Genomic DNA, 20,129 nt, shown 5'->3' with positions numbered 1-20,129 from the left:
TCAAGATATGTAAAGAGACAAGCCTAGAAGAGTTCGATTAAAGAGAAGAGTTCAAGTTTGTGTTTTCAGAATTGATTTGCATGAAGCGTAAACACACACAAGAGAAAATGATTTTAAGACTTTCATTATAGATGGAGCCAAGAATGTCTTGCATGAAAATTGATGATTGATGAAATTTGAGTCAATGTGGAGATTGTTGGGATTAATGACTCAAATCCCATAAGTGATTTGTTTGGGATTGACTAAATATTGTTTGATGGATAGAAAGACTTACAGAAGAAAAATTCTAAGAAAAATGGATTCTTGATGAAAGAATTCTAAAAAAAAAAAAGGGATTTTTGATAAACAAGTTAGTATGGTTACAAATAGGTAAAGTCTTTATAGGGTTAGGTATAAAAAGAAAGATGTAACAGAGTTGTATGGTTTTACAAGATAGACACCCCGTAAGACTATTGAAAATTTACGTTTTATGAATGTGTATGTTTAAATGTTTGTGAGTGACTAAAAGAGACTAAAATGGTTCACATAGGTATGGTGCATAGGTGCACATGGGTATGCATTTATTTGAGAATACTCCATAAGATTAGAAGAGTATAGGTATTAATTGTAAGTACTTAATTTGATAATTATTTATAATTCTTTACAACTAATGAATCTTTTTTTCATTCGTGGACGTATATCAATTGGGTCGAATCATATTAAATTATTGTATTACTACCTCTTATGTAATTGATTGATCGTTTAATTTCACTTTCGTTGGCTTGATTGATTGTAAGCTTTTATGCTTAACAAAAATAAGTTCCATGCCTTTGATAATTTTTTTTAATAAAAAAAAAAAAAGCCTTTAGCACAAAAAATGTTATCTAAAACGCAATATTTGCTCCCAATCATAACCCAAAGAACAATATTTTGTCTCTTCAAAAAAAAATTTTTTTTCCATCTGATAAGAAATTCGTTGTTAAGCAAAATATGTATAAAGTAGTTGGCATTACACATTCAATATCAGGAGCAGATATACAGCTCTAAAGAAAATTTTTAATTACTACTATTTGAGCTCTTACAATAATTAATCTTATAGGATATTATAAAAACCCAAATGCAAATTATCAAACTGATTCATAGTTGTTTCTCTTTGAAGCTCTAACTCATTCTAATCTCTCCGTTTTCTCTCTTTTTAAACTTTCTTCTGATCAACTGGAAATATCAAACCCAACCCACCTCGATAACTTGCAAATAAAAATAAGAAAAAAAAAAAGGAAAATAGTGTGAAAATGATCTCATACATTTGTGTTTACGCTTGTTTTGTCAACTGAGAAAAGGCGTTCGCTCTCTGTGGTCAAGAAATTGGCGTAAAAATACTGGGCCATCTACATCTGTACCTCTGCAGATTAACATTGAAAATTATTTGAGGTTGAGGATTATGTTTCCAAGCAGGGGCAAGGGTTAAAAAAATGAGGGCATTCAATCCAAAATTTAATTCATATAATTATTTTTAAAAAATAACATTCTTCATATTTATAATTTAAATCCCAACAGTTATAATACCTTCACATATCTCAAGATTGTAGTCACTTTTTGTTAAAAAAGGCTTAAAACATGAACATTGACCTGACTGAGTTGCATTACCAGAATTACAGCCTCAATGACGATTGTGCTCAAATGTCTTTGAAAAATCTTACTATTCAATATTTTGGCCAGGGAATCACATGATTCAAGTTTTTTTTTTTTTTTTTTTTTAAACTAGTTTTAAAATTATCAGATTAAACAAATACTATAGAGTTACATTAATGTATTTCTAAACAGCATGTTCAAGAAAAATCAAAATTCAAAAAAGTGGAATTTGATATTTGGACTGACCGACGGAATCAAGCAATCTGAAAATTGCAAGCTACCAACTCGAGCAGGAAATTGATAGAGGACATCAAAAAATTTCAAATGAAACAGAGAAAGAATTAATCTAATTGCAATAGGTCACCAAAGAGTCTTCAGGAATCCAAATTCTTGAAGCTTTCTGCATATTCATGAAAAGAACCAACAGCAAAGGATGCAGCATAGCAAATTAATTCCGTAACTTGAGACGTTTACTGTCCTCGTGCCTGCTGGTGGCAAGAAAATTTAGAACCCTGTGAAAGCTAAAATGTATTGCATTGAATACTAGCACTTCATCTACCCCAATCTGATAATATAGCTAGTGTTGATCCAGTGCCTTCGCAGCCTCAACGGCTTAAGCTTCTGCAGTGTTCGTTTTAGGGTGCAAATCTCATCAGCTGTAAAGCCTTGCAAAACCTGCCCTTGAATACATTTTTCAAGTCTTTAACAAGTCAGTTAATAGCCATCAAATTCGAAACATCCCCATCATTCGTAAAATTATACAAGAATGACTAGCATTTTTGGTGGCTCCAAAGAACGGTTGACAGAGCTACTGATATAACAAGTTGTATGCTGGTAAATCCCTTATTCTATGCACATCCTCCAAAGACAGTTCTCTCACAAGTTGTGTGCGTGTTACTTGCAAAACCTCCTGCACAGAGAAGAATACTAGAGAATTAGGAATTGAAATGCCTCATTCAAAGTAGGAAAAAGAAAAGTCAAATTACGCTAATAATTGATATCAAGCAATAAACTAACATTCTGGAAAGGAATTTTCAAGGCGCCAGCATTACAGGAAAAAAAAAAAATAGGGAAGGGGGGGAGGGGGGGAGAGATCCACCATCACCTTCGGAAGTCATGCGGTTTTATTATTCGCTTGGAGCAGGCCAGAGCACAATAGGAAACATGGGACAGAAACATACAGGAAATTATCAAAATAAAATAAGATCATTCTCAATAATCAGGATATTGAGTTTTTCTGGCCCTTTAGATATTAAATTATAGGCCAAAAAGATATATTCTTCTGGATAACTGAGCTCCATCCAACCCTAACAGGAGCAATTAACTAAGGGAATACGGAGCCTTGCATATTTGATTGCTTTTCGGGACCATTTAATGTTTCTGGTTGTTTTGATGTATGGAAATGTGCATTCTTATGGTGACTGAGGTCGGTTATCATCATCATAAAAAAATAGTTTTCAGAACATGAAACAAGTAAAATGCATCAATCATCTGTGCATTTGTCCAATATTTCTTTTTCATCTTTGACCTTTAAAACTCAAATTTTGAATATGCAACCTTCTAAAGTATTTTACATGCACATTCATTTCGTCAATCACTTTAAAAATTCAATGGAATTAGCCACATAAGCACCACATGGATGTTCACGTGGCACAAATCTAGCTCAAAAAGTAAGTGGGCGTACCAAACTTTACCACGTGGACACTGACATAGACTTCCACGCAGCATTAAGGTAGCAGATTACATCAGATTTTAATGGCAGTTGATAGAATGAATGAATTTGAAACATTTTTAAAAGGTCATAGATGAAAATTTGAGTTTTAAAGGTCCCAAATGAAAATAAAATATTGCACAAAGATCATGTCTAGTGCAATTTAATCTGATACAAGCAACGCCAACATATTATAAATGCCTAGCCACCCATGGTAGTTGAGGAGCATACGTGACACATTGACACTTCATTAGGTGTAGTGATATAAATACTTTCATGAACTTTTTATGTTAAAAATGACTTCCACATAAATCAATGCAGCATCTTTTTCTATCCAGTCACCATAAAGAAAATGGAAAAGGAAGAAACAAATGGACAATTTGGAAGGTTTTGTATTTCATGCAGAATGAAATTAATTGTTTTTTAAAAAGCACAGTTTGGAACTACATAGGAGGAAGAAGTTTGTCAAAATGTGAACGTGGGAATGTGTATGAGAGAGAAAGAGACAGAGAAGTACATTGAACTCCATGTAGGAAGCACGCATAGCAAGCCACTGAGCGTCCATCATTTCAAAAGCCATACAATATAGTACATCGAAGGCTTCTTCATCTTCTACAGTTTCAAACATTCAGATCATGAGATTGAATACAGAGAACTTGGAAATGGAACCAGTTTCATTGAGCCAATAATGCTTGGGCGTAAAGACTCAGACCCACAGTTTTATTACCTCCTAATAGTTTTATGAAATTGAATCCTGGGAGATTTTTTGGTTTTTCTGCAAAAAAGAGAGAGACGATAGATTATAGAACAACTAAATCATTTATTTCTATGGATCTTAAACCATAAAGATGTTTGCGTTCTAACTAAACAGATGCTCTAAACATAGCAGAACATTCGGAAACTTGCACTTTTGCCTCCTTGGTAGTAAATATATAGGATCTAATCAACGAAAATATCATGATGAAAGTTTGTCAGAACATATGGATAGTCCACTGAATCTAACAACACCAAACTTCCATAGTCTTTTCCATGAGTAGAGCAGAGGATGCTCAAGAATTACTGGACAATGAAAACTGTTACAGAAAAAATCTTAGAACAGCTTTATGGATTATGAATTAAAAATGAAAATTGTTTTTCACTCACTACCCAGTAACATGAGTTATCTTGAGCTTACTAGTGAACGCATTAATGACAAACAGTTATTATTGCAGACAAACCTGAATATAAATCCAACATCTGAATCAACATAAAAGATACATTGATGCCAGCAACAGCGAATGGGTACTCCCAAGTTGCTCGATTTCCATCTTGCTTAAATAATAACCTACGAAAAGATGCCTTCATTTTGTATTTTTATAAATTAGTAAATAAACTAATTTTCTTCCAGAAATCTAGACATAAAAAAGAAAAAAAGTAAAAAGGAACAGAAGGCTTACCGGATAAGTTCGGCCATAAAACAGCAAGTTTTCTAGAGAGATAAAACCACAACCCCTAAGGAGAGAAGTTCACTTTTAGACAAATTAAAATTTGATTTTGAATATAGGAATTCAGGTAAAAGACACAGAGTTTTACCAAGGTGTATTTGCCAATTACTGTATCTTATTTGTTGGATATCCTTTCCGACTCTCTTAGGTAAATCTATGGCATTAGAAAGAATCAAAACTTTTACCAAGGTGTATTTGCACGTGTTGGAGGTATAAATCCATTCCTCATGTGTTCAACAGTATATGCAGAACATATTCATCCTGTGGGATAAAATTATGACTAAAAGTGGCTGTTAATGACCGAAACCCCTGTGCTATGATATCCTTGAAGATTAGATAATTCACCATATATTTATGGGAATTATGGGAAAAAAGGCTAGATAGGACATAATTGGAAACTTTAGTCCTATGTGATGTTTATATGGGCTACAGAAGATGCTTGTTCTTATTGTCAAGAGAATGATTAGAGAAGAAATGACTACAACTTCCAAAGCAATATGTTTCCCTTTTACCATGATTTGTTGTTGGTAGGGGATAGATAGTGTGTCATAAGTCAGAAAAAATAGAATGAAAGAACTGTACCGAAAGTCTGTTGATGGATTAGGGCCTTGCCACCCCATTTCTTTCCACTGCTCAGAGATCAAGCCTTTCAGAGCAACATTAGGAAATGCAAGGTGCCACAATGCTCTGAGAGCTTCCTGTCACACCAAAGGATCATAAGATCAACTGTCTGCTAATTTATATGGCATTAAAACTGATTAAAATGAAACATGATGAAGGCAGAAGACCTGAAAACATAACTATTTAAAAATATAGAAATTAAATGAAAAATTAAAAAAAAAAAAAAGAGATACGAGATTTTGCAAGGCCTCTCAATTACTTCCTCTCCCCCCCCCCCCAAAAAAAAAAAAAAAAAAAAAAACGAATCCTATGATTTGAATCGAGAAAAAGATCCGCTGTTTTCTTGTCCATTTTGGTTCAATTACAGAATGAATAAATTTATCCCAAATTAGTTCTTGTCCACTAAACCAAACATAGACTGAGAATATCTGATTGCCAAAGTTGTGTCTTGTGATAGACTAAAACAAAGTTGATAATTACGATGCATAAACAAGTCTGATCAATGTTGGAAAAAATAACTTTGGAGAGAAAATATGGTTGATAGAAGAATGAAGACAGTACCTGATGGTCAGGACGAGTCTCATCAAAAGGTATTTGTAGTCGTTCTTGAAGCTTTTGAAGTCTCTGTTCCTGGTCAGAAGTTCAAAAAATTAAATCAATTTTATCATTACCGAGGCGGAGAATGGAAAATGTATATATAACAAATCACCCCAAGAAAATCAATTACGGCATCAAATTTTCATTATTGTAGGATAAATGCCATAAATTCTCTCAGCCCTAAGAAATGACAGCAAAAAGCAGTTCAATTCTACTCAACTAATTCTGATTTTCAATTGTCAACTGTAGGGGATTGGTTACACGAAAATGCTGCATTCAATGTCTTATAACAATGTACATAGACATTACATGGAAACAAATAATTTTATAATGAAAAATAAAATTACCTGTAGAAAAGTTGGAAACATATGTATTATCACAATCAGTATTTTATAATGAAAAATAAAATTACATATAAAAAAGTTGGAAACATATATATCATCACAATCAGTATTTTGTAACGAAAAATAAAGTAACGTATAAAAAAGTTTAAAGCATATGCATTATCACAATCAGTCGTAATATTTTAAGTAATATTCTCCCTTACCTGAATAGGAGTCAAAGGGTAGTCAAGAAATTTCTCATTACGTCTATTGCTGAAGCGATTAAAGAGACCTCCTATCCATGATCGCGATCCTACCATAGCATTAGCTACAATCATAAAAGACTGATCAGAGATATTAGAGGGCAAGTTGTAAATAGAATGATCTGCTAATCAATGTTCATTTCAATGTTGAAATGGTTGACACAGCCTTAAACATCGCATGTTACACATTTAGAGTAGTTTTCCTCTGCTTAATTTCTCTATGCTGGACATTGTTGAGATTTGAGATGGAGGAAAGGAGAAGAAGAGTACAATAAACCTATAAAGATTTAATCCTAATAAAGGAAGCTAAGAAGACAGGATACATTTCTAGGAAACCAAATCTGCCATTAGCAATAGGTTATGTTGTGATCCACGCTCTAAGACATTTTTTTAGCTTTCAGTTTTTTTGAACTGCCAATGATCTGTCAGTCTTAATGCTATTCCATCAATCTCCATGACACATCAATGTGAATGATGAAGATCTCAAGGCAGCTCATGTAGTCTTGGAAGATTAAACAATTCCAACTAGTTACAATTGTTTTCCCTCTGTTTGGCAAGGTATGCTATATCATAATGTTCATTTCGATAAACAATGAATATCACCTGAACAAGCACACAGTTACAAGATAAACATACAAAGACAATTATCAGGAACGCTGAAAAAATTGATTTAGCCAAGATAGGAATGCTGAAAAAAATTTATCAGGAAAATCTACTCACTAAAACATTGAGCCAACTGTGATATTACGTGAGTGGAACTGTGTGTCCATTCCAACTCTTCATCGCCCTTCTTTTGTCTCCAGTAAACTTCATCCTCATCAACCTACATTTGAATTTTCAGCGCACTATTCAGTACCAGATAGCTGCATAGAATAAAAGTGCCATTGATCTGACAGAGAATGCTGGGCTGAAAAAATCCATCAACTCCTTTCACATGGTTGAAGGTTCAATTTTTTGGATGCTAATCGTTGTACATTGTGCCTGTACATAGATTGCTTTAAAGAAAATTAAGCTCTTAAAAAAAATGTAATGAGACTTGCCCAGAGGCAAGCACAGAAGAAAAGAAAGAAATAAACTTTTAGGCAGAGAAGCAGACATTATTAAATATCATCAGGGTCAGTTGATTCAGTTGAAATATTACATTTTATAAAAGATTAATAACAAACACAGATTAACCTAACAGGCAACGTTCCACTAATAGCCCTGCAAAGGCAACATTGATCAAAATTAGAGAGAGACAGGGGGGGGGGAGGGGATTACTCTGTGAAGAGAAGAGCAAGGAGGAAAGCATTGTGGACGCTTTCTTAATCTCATGAGGGGACCAAAAATAAAAGATTTGATTCTTGCATTCTTTTTAACCGAAAGCAAAAGGAAGAGCAAATAAAAAATAAAAGAAAAAAGATCCATCAAGGATTGAATAAATGGGTAACAAATGATTGCAGTAAACTCATGCTCCATCCCATTCCTTTCTCATTATTCAACCCCTCATCATTCCATCTCTGTGAAAGAGAGAGAGAGTCAAGGAATAGAATAATGACACAAATGCAAAGATACCCAGAAAATGAAAAGAAGTAAGCATTTTTGTTGAGAGCAAAACATTAAGAGCGCAATCGAAGGTCACTTTTTGCATAACTTTACTGTATAAAAGCTTTTTTGCATCCCAAAGGAATAAATCCTAGAAATGTTGTAACGAAAAAGAAAGAAATGAAAAGAGAAAAAGTCGTAAAAGGTAATTGAATATGTCTCTTCTCTGCAAAACATCTACACGCACGGCAAAACTCACAAACCCACGAACGCACGCATAAAGAATAAAGAAAAAGTAAAACTTTTACCTTGAACCGCTTTCTCTACCTGTTATTGCATGTGTTGGGAGAAATTGTTTTTGATTCTTTCGGTTGGGCAAAAGGGTGGAGCCAGAACTGGTTGAGAAAGGAGGAGGAAGAAAAACGGATAGAGAATGTGAACAACGGCAGCATGTCGTTTTTCAGATAGCATTTGCGTCGAAACAATATTTGGTTCGTTGGGGCCTGGTGGGGAAGTTGGGAAGTAGTCTTTGTTGTTTCTGTCTCTCTCTGCCCGGTATTGCAATTGAAGCCACTCAGTTCCCTGATTACTTGCCTTCGTCGTAGCATTCGGCTCGGTTGTACATTTTTTTTACAATTGTTTCTGTCTCTCGGCCTCGGGTATCCTAGACTCTAGCCTTGCCTAACTTAGCACATTCAGCCTGGGACAGGCCTCCACGGACCATATCAATGCTGAATGATCAACCTTTGGGACATCAGCATCGACAGACCATGCATACTCGGATTGTTGGATTAGGATACCTGTGCCTAATAGGCGTACGTATCAACGGGCCACGGAAAATTGAATCTAAATAGAATTATTACTAGGAGTGAATTATAGGAATGGTCAATACATTTTTTAAATCATTTTTATTTTGACAATCAAATTTTAATTTATTTTAAATATCTTATTGAAATTTATTAATTATATTAAACCTAATCCCTTGTTAAATAACCCGAACAAATTTTAATCAACTAAGTGATCAAAAGTGATGTAGCTACACATATACTACCACATCAATCAAAATTCATATATATATATATATATTTATTTCCTTTTTTTTTTTTTTCTTTCATCATATTACTTCCTGGAAAACAAATATATAATAATAATTTTTAGATAAAAAAGTCTAAAAGACTCGCGTTCGCGATTTTGAATGATGTGTGGCATTTTATGTAGTAGCTTATGTGATATCACGTTATTTTTCAAAGGTTTTGTTGAGTAAAATCTATTAAGATGATTAAATTTGATATAGCCCACAAACTTAATGCCTATTTGGAATAAATTGCAATTTAATGATTAAAATGAAAATTGTGCGAGTTTAATGACGGAATTTACTTTTATTATTAGCCTAAAATTTTTAAGAACACGTTACATGTATAGGCCAAAATTTGTATTTAAATTATTGATGATTTCCAAGTCAAACTATATTTATCATTCTGGGAAATAGAACTAGGTAATAAAAGCTCAACAACTAAATCAAAGCATCATGGTTTGATGCCATTTTTTTTTTTTTTAATTTTCTGTTTCTTTCTTTCTTTTTTTTTTTTTTTTTTTTTTTGGCACAACGCTAATATAGAAGTGGAAATTAATATATTTTTTAATGCTGAATACGCAAACTTGTTAAACCTTATAAATATATCTGAAATTACTAGGTAATGAGTAAGTGCCTAGAAAGCTAGAAGTAGACTATGTAATTCATATATTTATATTATGTAAAATATTTAAATTTATATATTTATATCGAATTTTATATAAAATTAAGTATCATAATTTATATCGATATAAAAATATAAAATATATTTTATTAATTTTATTAATTTTATTAAACTCATATAATTATTATTAAAATTTTAAATTATATTATTTTTTTATTATATTTGTATGATATAATCATATTATATTTTAGGTTATTGTATCAACAAAAAAACATAAATATACAAGGAGTAAATTATATCCACGGCTTCCTCAACTTACAAAAGAATAGCTACAAAAAAAGAGCCTATAATTGGTATCAGAAACTAGCTCTAGCATGATCCTATAAAACGACAAGAGAACAAGGGATTCGTATGTAAAGAGGTTAACCTTTACGATCTTTTTCGGTTATCGTGTCTTACTCTCTTATTCCTTTAGCGAGTCTTCCTCAAGTTCGTGTTCTCTATCAAAAGGTTTTAAGTCCCAACTCTGTTATGTAGAAGAAAAAGATACAAAGAATAAACTGAGAAGGCAGCAGCATGGGCTCATTGCTTTACTATATTATGCGGCCCATTCAATTGATCGGGGCAGATACTGACAAAGATCCAAATCTTTTGTATATTTTTTAAAACAAATAACTTAAGGTAGAATATCAAACTTTAATTATTCTTATACTAATAAATTAAGCAATGAATCTGGAAAGTAGAGAAAAAATTGCTTCTTGCTCAAAAGTTTTGAGAGATTGATAGAATGCAAGCGAAGTGATAACCTTTATGAGCATCCACTTCTTGAAAATGTCATGCTTACAATGCTTTTTTTACCAAATGTAGCCTAAATTTTTGTTTTTTTTTTTTTAAATTTGAAGTTATTAAAATTTAAATATTCCTGATCGTTCAAACTAAAAATTCAATTCTCTAACCTGATAAATTTTTGAAGCTTTTATTGTTAAGGACAAAAGAAAACACATTCTAATTTCACGACTCACAATAAATATATTGTAAAGAGGGCTGTTTATAAATAAACTCTATTGATTACAAAAGGGATGCCAATCCTACATTACAAGGTAAAATTGGACAAGGTCAGCTAAAAAGAAGATGAGCAACATAAATCTATGATACAAAAAAAAAAAAGAAGGGGGAACAGATGATCTAAGTAATTTCTTGGAAATGGATAAGACTACTTGTTGCACATGCACTTGTAAGCCATAAGACATGTTTCAGCCCCTTCCAGCGATGCGCACACAAAGCTTATCATAACTAGTCTACAGGGTGTGCAGGAACCACATGCATGTGAGCAGTCAGGCAAGCTTGATCATGCAATCTGTAACGCATCTGGTCCCTTTCTTTTCAACATTGGCCTTCTTTTCCAGTATGAATTGGGTTCTGTGACCATCCCTTCTGTTGGGCTTGGCTGAGAGTCGTGGTGCTGGCTATGATCTGTACAATATTTCACAATACAAAATTCCAATGGTGAGAAATAATTAGAGAAAGTGTTCATTTGTGTTTGTAATTCGTAGAATCAAGAAAATTTTGGAGAGAATTATACGTACGTGTTCGCAGCCGCCTTACTTGCATTGCAGATGCGAAAAGGGAACACAGAAGAGAATAATGACGATTGCAGCAACACGAACAGACGGCTTCTTCATGGCTTCAACTTTATTATTGTTGGTCCTCTTCTCACCTAGCTTGAATAGTAGAAAAGGATAAGTGAATGCGGTGGAAGGGGTGAGCAAAATAATGAAGTGGCTGAACATATTTAAAGGGGGTGGCAAGGATTTAAATAACGGTCGCAGTTACGTTTTTTGTCGCATCACATTTATTGTATTTTTAGATATAACGGAGATAATTGTATTTATTATAGTCATCACGGTCGTGAATTTTTTTTTTTTTTGCACAACTTATTATAAAATGTAATAATTATAATTATAAAAACTCTTATTTAATTATTTTAAAAATAGTTTATAACACTATATTTTTTATTTTCTAAAAAAATTATTCACAATTGTATTTAGATTATAATAAAGCATTCATATTTGGTTTATCTACAAAATTTTTCTTGGCCAAGTTCATATTTGATATTAATTTTAGACAAATCAAAATATTAACAAAACATAATATGTTAAATACCAAGCATCTATATTTAATAAAATTACAAACTTAAAAATATAATAATTTCAAATTTCATCAACTACAATTGTTGATATATATTTCAAATTTTACCACATAGTAGAATGATAAGGAGGATCAAATTCTTTATCTTCACTTTGAGAGCCAAGTTGACTCCATCCTCATCCTATGACTTTTGTTCTTGATACATTTGAGGAGATAAAGAATACATTTGAGGTGGATAATAACCATATAGAGGTGGATAACCATAAGGAGGTTGAAAATTAGGTTGTTCTGGTGGATAGCAACGTCTTTGAGTACTGGCAGATGATTCACTATACTCAAAGTTACTAGAATTTGGTCTCCCACCTGAAGATGAAGAACTTCTAGAAATATCATAGTGGTGCTTCTTGGCTTTTTCTTTTGATCGAGCTATACATGCACTTTGACCTTCACTAGATTCAGCAAATAGATTTACTTCATATTCTTCTATATTAATGAAAAGTCCACCAATAGCAGTAAGTCCAAATTCTCGTATGGGCTGTAATATCAATTTGCATCCATATTATCATCAAAATTCGCACCATCACTATCATCATCATTTGGACTTAAACCTCCACCATCATCACTTTGATTTGGTGTTAGACTTGAACTTGAATGAGACACATTCCTTTATTGAGATTGGCATGATTGTTCAACGTTTATTTCATTATTAGAATTATCTACAGGCAACCAATTAGAGTTTTGACCATCTAATAGAAGATTTTCTTTCTCTTAGAGCCATTCTGTTAATGAATCATCATCTTCAAAAATATGGTTAAGGCTAACAGGATTAAAACTATTATTTATCTCATCAATGCTCATTCTTTTTTGATTTCTCATTCTCAGCCTCATATTGTAATAGGTATATACAAGTTTTTGAAGTCTTTCAAACTTCAATCTGTTTCTTGCTTTGGTGTAAATATAGCTAAATATGCTTTAATTATGTTCACAATTTGATGCAGATGTTGTTTGACTAAGCACTTTGATTGCTAGTTTTTATAATTCAGGAACACAAGTGTCATATATCATCCACCACTCAGCTGTACAAAATTATTTAAATTAAATTTAAATGTGCTTTACAATTAAATAATATAAATAAATTATAATTATTTAATTTACTATTTACTTGGATTCATTTGCTTCCAAGCTTTTTGTGCCTATGAAGTACCAAATGTTTCATACTTGTCTCGAAATAATAACAACTACATCGATTGAAAATACAATAATAAATGAATAAATAAAAAATAATTCAATTTTTAATACATAAAATAAATGTTAAGGTTATAAAATAGTATTAATATTAACCCGATTAATCATTCTGATTTAAGTATCTTTCAAATGTTTTAATCTTTCACTAACTACTTTTATACCCTCTAATGTTTCTTTAAATACAGTTGTAGAATGTTCCACTCCAAATTGAAATTATGGATTTAGATAGTAATCTAAACATAATTCATAACAATATTATATTAAAGTAATAAAAAATAAATACATAAGTAATTTAAGTATAAAAATAAACATATTTTTTAAATACCATCTATATTCTTAGTTTACTTACTAGTTGAATGCAAGTCAGAGTGCATGAAACTACATCTATTATCAATAATATTTTCATATTCAGCAGAATAATGACAATTTTGCTAAATTGCTTGTTTAACTCTATCCACAACCTCGTAAATAAAACCCATTATCGGTTTTTCATTACCATCCACAAGGCGCAACACTTTTACTAAATGCTCATAAACTTTTATTATATCGCTTGTTTTCTTCCAAAAATCTTTTCTCAAAATGATTTTTTTGGCTTCATATGCAAGTCTTGATTTTTGTTGTCTCCATTTTGATTCTTTAAATTCTTATATATTTATTAATAAATTTTTAAAGTAATATATTTTAAATTAATATTCTAAACAATGATATCATAAAAATATGCTAGATTTAAATAGTTATACTAATTACTAAGTAAAAACCTTTGAATTGAACATCTTTCTCAAACCTTGCTTTTGCCTTATTATTTCTTCTAACTGTATGAAATGAATGGCAAATCGAGTAAGTCCAGGATGAAGTATTTGCTTCCCTTGTGTATATTTCTTCATCAAATTTAATGTCCAAATGTGATTGTATATAAAACAAGTCATTTTTTTTGCATCATCCAAAACCTTTGCCACATTTTTTTCTTGCCAATATCTTCAAGGTATAAGTCCAAACAATGAGCTGAACATGCTGTCTAATACAAATGTTTTCTCTTCTCCATTAGTCTTTTTTCTACAGCTTTAAGTGTTGCCTCATTATTAGTGATTATTTTAACAATGTATTTTTTCCTAATTTCTTTCATAGCTTCATCTAATAATTTGTAGTAAAAGTTTGCATCTTTACTACGAACACGTGAGACATCTACATATTTTCAAAAAATGATCCCTTTACTATAGTAAATAAGGAAATTAATGATATGCATTTGATTCAAACTATTGGTCCAACCATCACACATCAAAGTGACACCCAATTCATTCCAATGAGCTTTTAATCCATTAACCTATTCATGAACTTGTTGATACTCAGACTCTAAATACACATCTAAGACCTCATAAAGTGTTGGAAGTTTTATATGTTGGCTAATTTCTGCTGCCACAGAAATCAAATTATGCAACCATAGAGAATTTGCTAACTGAAAAAGAAATCGATCATATATCAAAAATTTTGATATTGATTTACCCATCTTTCTTCTTAATGTCTTTAAAAATGAATCACTTACTTTTGGTTGCCTTGAACTCTTACTTTTAACCAATTAAGTATAGCTTCTTTTAATGAAAATTCAGACTCATTTAGAGTTGATTTCTTTGTTCTTTCTTCAAAATATTCAGCAACTAAGTCATGAAAGCTTCATCCCTCTTCATATATGTTACTTCAACCACTAGTTCTTTGTCGAATTCTTGTCTTTTGTGCCACTCATGCTGTGATTGGATACTATCTCACATGGCTTGTCTAGTAGCAATGTCTTTATCAATAAATCATTCATAATCATTTTCCATCTTAACTGTGATAAAAATTCATTTTTTCTCTTTTTGTTATCAGCTTTTTTTTATTTGCTTTCTTGGAGTAGTTTCATCATACTTTCTTTTACTATACTTATTAATAATATAGTTAAAAATGGAGAAAATTAATTGCACATGCTTATGTAATTTTATAATTTTTATTGAGAAATTAACAATAATATTTTTAAAGGAATTATAAAAACATAACATACCAGTAACGTTGGGGCATGGTGCAACATTGTCAGTTTTATGAGCAATGTGTTCCTTGAAACGTGTTATTCTTCTTTTTATAACTTTACCACAAAGTTACATGAAACATTTCCTTCTGTATTTCACACAAGTGTTCCAAAATGCCAACTTATCATTTGGCGCGCTCTCTACTCTTTTACTCAGAAACTCTTCACGCAATGACATACTTGCTATTTTGTATAAAAATAAAATAAACTTATATTTAAAAATATTAATATTACTTATTACATCATTAAAAATTGAATTTACCTTAATTTTTTTAATTTTTAGCTTTTAATCTTAAGAGTAATAGATCATAAAACACTAACTTTATTAAGTAACTTAATCTTTTTGATACACTAATTGATATAATTTTTTTTATCACAAATAACTTTCAGTAATTATATAATAAATATAATCTTCCATAATTAAACAAAAATAATAAGTATTAATCTAATATCAAAAGAATTGATAACAATATAAATACCAAAACAATAAAAAAATTATTAAATTTTAGATACAAAATTGTAAATTAATATATAACACAATCAAAATATAATATTTAATTTTAATTAATAATTTTTAGTTTTTAATCTTAAGAGTAATAGATCATAAAACACTAACTTTATTAAGTAACTTAATCTTTTTGATACACTAATTGATATAATTGTTTTCATCACAAATAACTTTCAATAATTATATAATAAAATACAATATTCAATAATTACACAAAAATAATAAGAATTAATCTAATATCAAAAGAATTGATAACAATATAAATACCAAAACAACAAAAAAAATTATTAAATTTCAAATACAAAATTATAAATTAATATATAACACAATCAAATATAATATTTAATTTTAATTAATTTTCATCTAACTTATACAAAAAAATTTATCAAAATTTTTCATCTAAAATCTCTATATACATTATATTAAATTATTAATTCCTTAATTTTTTTAATTATAAATCTTCAATCTCTCTAATTAGATTTTATCTAAAAAAATTTTAAAAATTAAAAATTTTCGAACATATTTTTTAATAAAATTTTTAAACTTATATTTTTTAATTTTTAGTTTTTAATCTTAATAAGAGTAATAGATCATAAAAACGTTAAATTTATTAAGTAATGTGATCTTTTTGATACACTAATTGATATAAATTTTTTTATCACAAATTACTTTCAATAATTATATAATAAATAAAATATTCAATAATTCACAAAAATAATAAGAATTAATCTAATATCAAAAAAAAAAAAAATTGACAACAACATAAATACCAAAACAACAAAAAAAAATTATTAAATTTCAAATACAAAATCATAAATTAATATATAACAAAATTAAAATATAATATTTAATTTTAATTATTTTTCATCTAACTTATACAAAAAAATTTATCAAAATTTTTCATCTAAAATCTCTCCATATATATTATATTAATTTATTAATCCCTTAATTTTTTTAATTGTAAAATTTTAAAACCTCTAATTAAATTTTATCTAAAAAAATTTTAAAAATTAATTATAAAATTAAATAAAAAATTCATCCCCTTCACCTCCCACTCCATCCCACCCTACACAATCCCCCATCCACCCATATGCCCTAAATATCCCCCAAATTTGCCTAATCCCAACAGACCCGGCACCCAGCTTGCTCTCTTCTATTCGTCTTTTTCATGCTTCTGGAGTCTAGCCCTTTTAAGAATCTTCTTCTTCTCTCTCTTTTTTTTTTTTCATCGCTCACTTTCTTTCGTATCTCCTTATCACTATCACTTGCCTAAAGCCTACAGAATACCTCGTTTATTTCTCTTAAACTCTCACAAAAGACAAACATCATTTTACAAAAATTTTGCCAAAAAAAAAGATAATTTAACTTTCCCCTTTTATCTTCTTTGATCTTGATTGTTGATTGAGAACTTATGACTTATTTGAATTTGGGTAATTTACGGATTGAGCTAGGATTGCTGTCGAAGTGCCGTTTGAATGGTTGATAAATAATTTACCTGTTTTTTATCTTGTTTTTAGATTGATTTTGATAATGAAGATTTGAGGTTCTGAGTTTTATTTTTTACTTTTGCTTTTACTTTTACTTTTGCAAGCTTATTGCTTTATTATGGCACTGTTGAAATCTTATTTTTTTCTTACAACATGAACTATTGATCCATGAGTAGAAAAACGGGAATAACGACAATAACGGTTCGTTATTACCACTATTTCTCGTTACGTCATTTTTTACTACCATTTTGACTATGAATAAATTTCTCAATCGTATTTTCTCCAATAACAATGACGGGTGGTGATGTTACCGTAATTTTACGGCTGTTATTCCGCTATTAAGCTTCTATTTGATTCCTTGGAGGGTGGCGAGAAGAGAATGTTATTGAAGCAAATCACAGACAAGAATGTGGATGATAGTGCGCGATAAGAAAGGTCACATGAAAGAGGGTGCAAGGGAGGGAGAGACTACTCACGGAGGGTCAAAGGTGGTATAATAGAAGAAGCAGGTTGATCAAAGTTGGCAAGAATTATACTGAATTCAAGTGCTTCTTTTTACGTGAATCCTGACTTAGGAGTTTGATCGGCATAGATATGACAATAAATGAATGTTGTGAAGGTTTTGGGAGAAGTTCTTTTATACTAGTAGGTATTGTTATAGAGTATAAGCTGACAGAGGAGCTAATAAATTTGGTACTGGAGGTCTAATGTGACGGTCATCAATGTTTTCTGCTCCCAGTCTCCTACAGTGTTGTCAATGGACTTTGGAGTTGGACCACTTTTTCCGCTTGTTGCTCACAGTGGTCCATACAGCTTTGTTCTAACAAATCTTGCGCAAAACTCAGAACCCAAGTGGGCTTTAGGCTTAATAAAAGGCCCGACACCCCCAGTCGAAGGACTGAGAATTTTGGCCCGTTATGACAGGCTGCCCCCTGATACAGTGGCTGTCGGCCCTCCATTATGTCTTCTAGCCTTTTTTGTTGTTTTGTTTTTTTATTTTTTGATTTTCAATTTTTACTTAATAAAAATAAAAATGAAATTAGATTTAAAATTAAAATTTGAGTTTTATTGATTTTTGGGCTTTTAAGATGGATTCTAGGTCTTTATCAGATTAGAACTTCTTAAATTAAACCTTCCGATCTTAGTTCAAAATTGATTTAATATTAAAAAATAATTAAATTCGAATCCATTTAAAAATAATTAAAAAAAATGAATTCGAATCAAAATTTAATTCATTTCAGTGGAACACATATTTTAGCATGAATTAATACATAAAAATCAAACATACTAAAATTAAGTTGAATAAAATTAGATGTCTATAATTCATAAATTGAATCTCAATTTACAATCTCAAACTCGATAATTCAAAAATCATTTCAGTAGTTAAATCTCGAAGTTTAAGAAAAAAAATCCGGCTTCCTTGAAGAGTCCAGACCAGCATCACTAATGTGTCTATCTTCCTCGCAGTAAGGCTTTCTCTGCTGTGTCCATCACTTCAAGAATCCTAGCCTTTCTCTTTGCTAGGATAGGAGTAGTTGGTCCGAAGCTTATATAATGCCCAGAAACCGCGTTCAATGCTGAGTAAATGTCACGGAAAGAAACTCTACCGAGAAAAGCTTTCTCTCTTCTATACTTAGCCACCCAAGAATTTGACATCTCTCTAAGTTCAGCCACAGCAGAAGCAACATTAGGGTTGTTCTTGTCCATATTGACGGTGCTTCTTACTTTGTTGATGACATCTGCAGCCTCTTTCACGTACTCCTCATCCGAGGCAGCAAATGCTGGTGTCACTGGCGGGAGCCCTGCAAGGGACAGAGTTGTGGTGGTGGTGGCGGAAGCATGAGACAAGAAGTGGCGCCGTAACGGTTGCTGTTGTGATGGCAGAGATGTTGTTTGAGCGGCGGAGGTGGCTTTGGCCTTGATGGAAATGAAGGGTTTGAGTTTGAAAGTTGGGATCAGCAGTGTTGGGGAGGCCATGGTTTTTGGTTATGGTGAAAGGAGAAAGGGAAAATGTGTTGGTGTTTGCAATTTGGCGAACGAAGAGAAGAGAATTGGGTTTGTTCCATGTGGGCTTATCACCGAATCTAAATTTTAGTTTTCTGGATGAGATGTAGATCTAAAATCTAACAAAGTCCAAGAGATTTGAGGCCTTTTTTTTTTAATAAATTTTAAAAAAACATCTTAGCCGAATTAAATTTGCCCCTTATGTTTCTTAACTAACATTTAACTAACTTGAGATTGGTTTTTTTGTTTTTTATGCTAACACCGATAGCTTTTCCGTTATTCTTTTTTTTTTTTGTCTCTAAATTTTCTTTTCTTTCGTTTTATTCCTAGACTGAAAGGGGAATAGTGGTGAAGCAGAGGAAACTGAACAAAGTTGGTTTTCTGAGTTATCAATTGAGAATCAAAATCCGAAGGCCCCAGTTCTTTCCGAGTATAAGCGTGCAGGTAGAGCCGAAATTGAAGTGCAAATTTTGAAGAAAACTGTTGCCCGAGATTCGAGCTGAAAAGGAAGTTATCATTCTGTAGTGTAACAGAGTTTTAAAAAGTTACGCAGCCTGAAGGGAAAATGAAGCGCAAAAGGATGTTGGGAATCTCGTCGAAGGAGTCAACAAGAAATTTAAATAGCGGTGACGGTCACATTTTTTATTATGTTGTATTTATCACATTTTTAGATATAACGAAAAATATTATGGTTATTGTGGTCATCACGATCGTGAATTTTTTTTTTTGCATAATTTATTATAAAATGTAATAATTATAATTATAATTATAAAAACTTTTGTTCAATGATTTTAAAAATAGTTTATGATACTATATTTTTTATTTTTTAAAAAAATTATTCACAATTTTA

At 31.1% G+C, this 20,129-nt stretch overlaps 1 protein-coding gene and 1 pseudogene across 6 annotated transcripts; both read right to left on the bottom strand.

Annotated features, from left to right (window-relative positions):
* Positions 1-1,814: 1,814 nt before the first annotated feature.
* LOC111298454 (uncharacterized) lies at positions 1,815-8,819 on the bottom strand. Of its 6 annotated transcripts, none has more exons than XM_089745268.1 (10): positions 8,443-8,819; positions 7,331-7,433; positions 6,572-6,675; positions 5,989-6,057; positions 5,389-5,504; positions 4,759-4,813; positions 4,540-4,660; positions 4,050-4,097; positions 3,840-3,934; positions 1,815-2,521 (listed from the first exon to the last, which is right to left on the bottom strand). In XM_089745268.1, the coding sequence occupies exons 3-10, from the start codon at positions 6,665-6,667 to the stop codon at positions 2,420-2,422; spliced, it is 702 nt and encodes a 233-aa protein (XP_089601394.1). In that variant the 5' UTR covers positions 6,668-6,675; positions 7,331-7,433; positions 8,443-8,819; the 3' UTR covers positions 1,815-2,419. The 6 variants fall into 6 exon arrangements, with proteins under 6 accessions (XP_089601394.1, XP_089601393.1, XP_089601390.1 ...); XM_089745267.1 differs by lacking the exon at positions 8,443-8,819 and adding an exon at positions 7,871-8,393 and having other exon boundaries at positions 7,331-7,591; XM_089745264.1 differs by lacking the exon at positions 8,443-8,819 and adding an exon at positions 7,871-8,393.
* A 9,714-nt stretch (positions 8,820-18,533) lies between these two features.
* On the bottom strand, positions 18,534-19,909 carry LOC111298455 (photosystem II repair protein PSB27-H1, chloroplastic pseudogene; annotated as a pseudogene).
* Between the last annotated feature and the right edge of the window lie 220 nt (positions 19,910-20,129).

The sequence above is a fragment of the Durio zibethinus genome, chromosome 16 (assembly GCF_047325235.1).
Source record: "Durio zibethinus cultivar Kanyao isolate XHJ-2024 chromosome 16, ASM4732523v1, whole genome shotgun sequence".
Lineage (NCBI taxonomy): Eukaryota > Viridiplantae > Streptophyta > Magnoliopsida > Malvales > Malvaceae > Durio > Durio zibethinus.
This window is presented reverse-complemented; position numbering and strand designations above follow the sequence as displayed.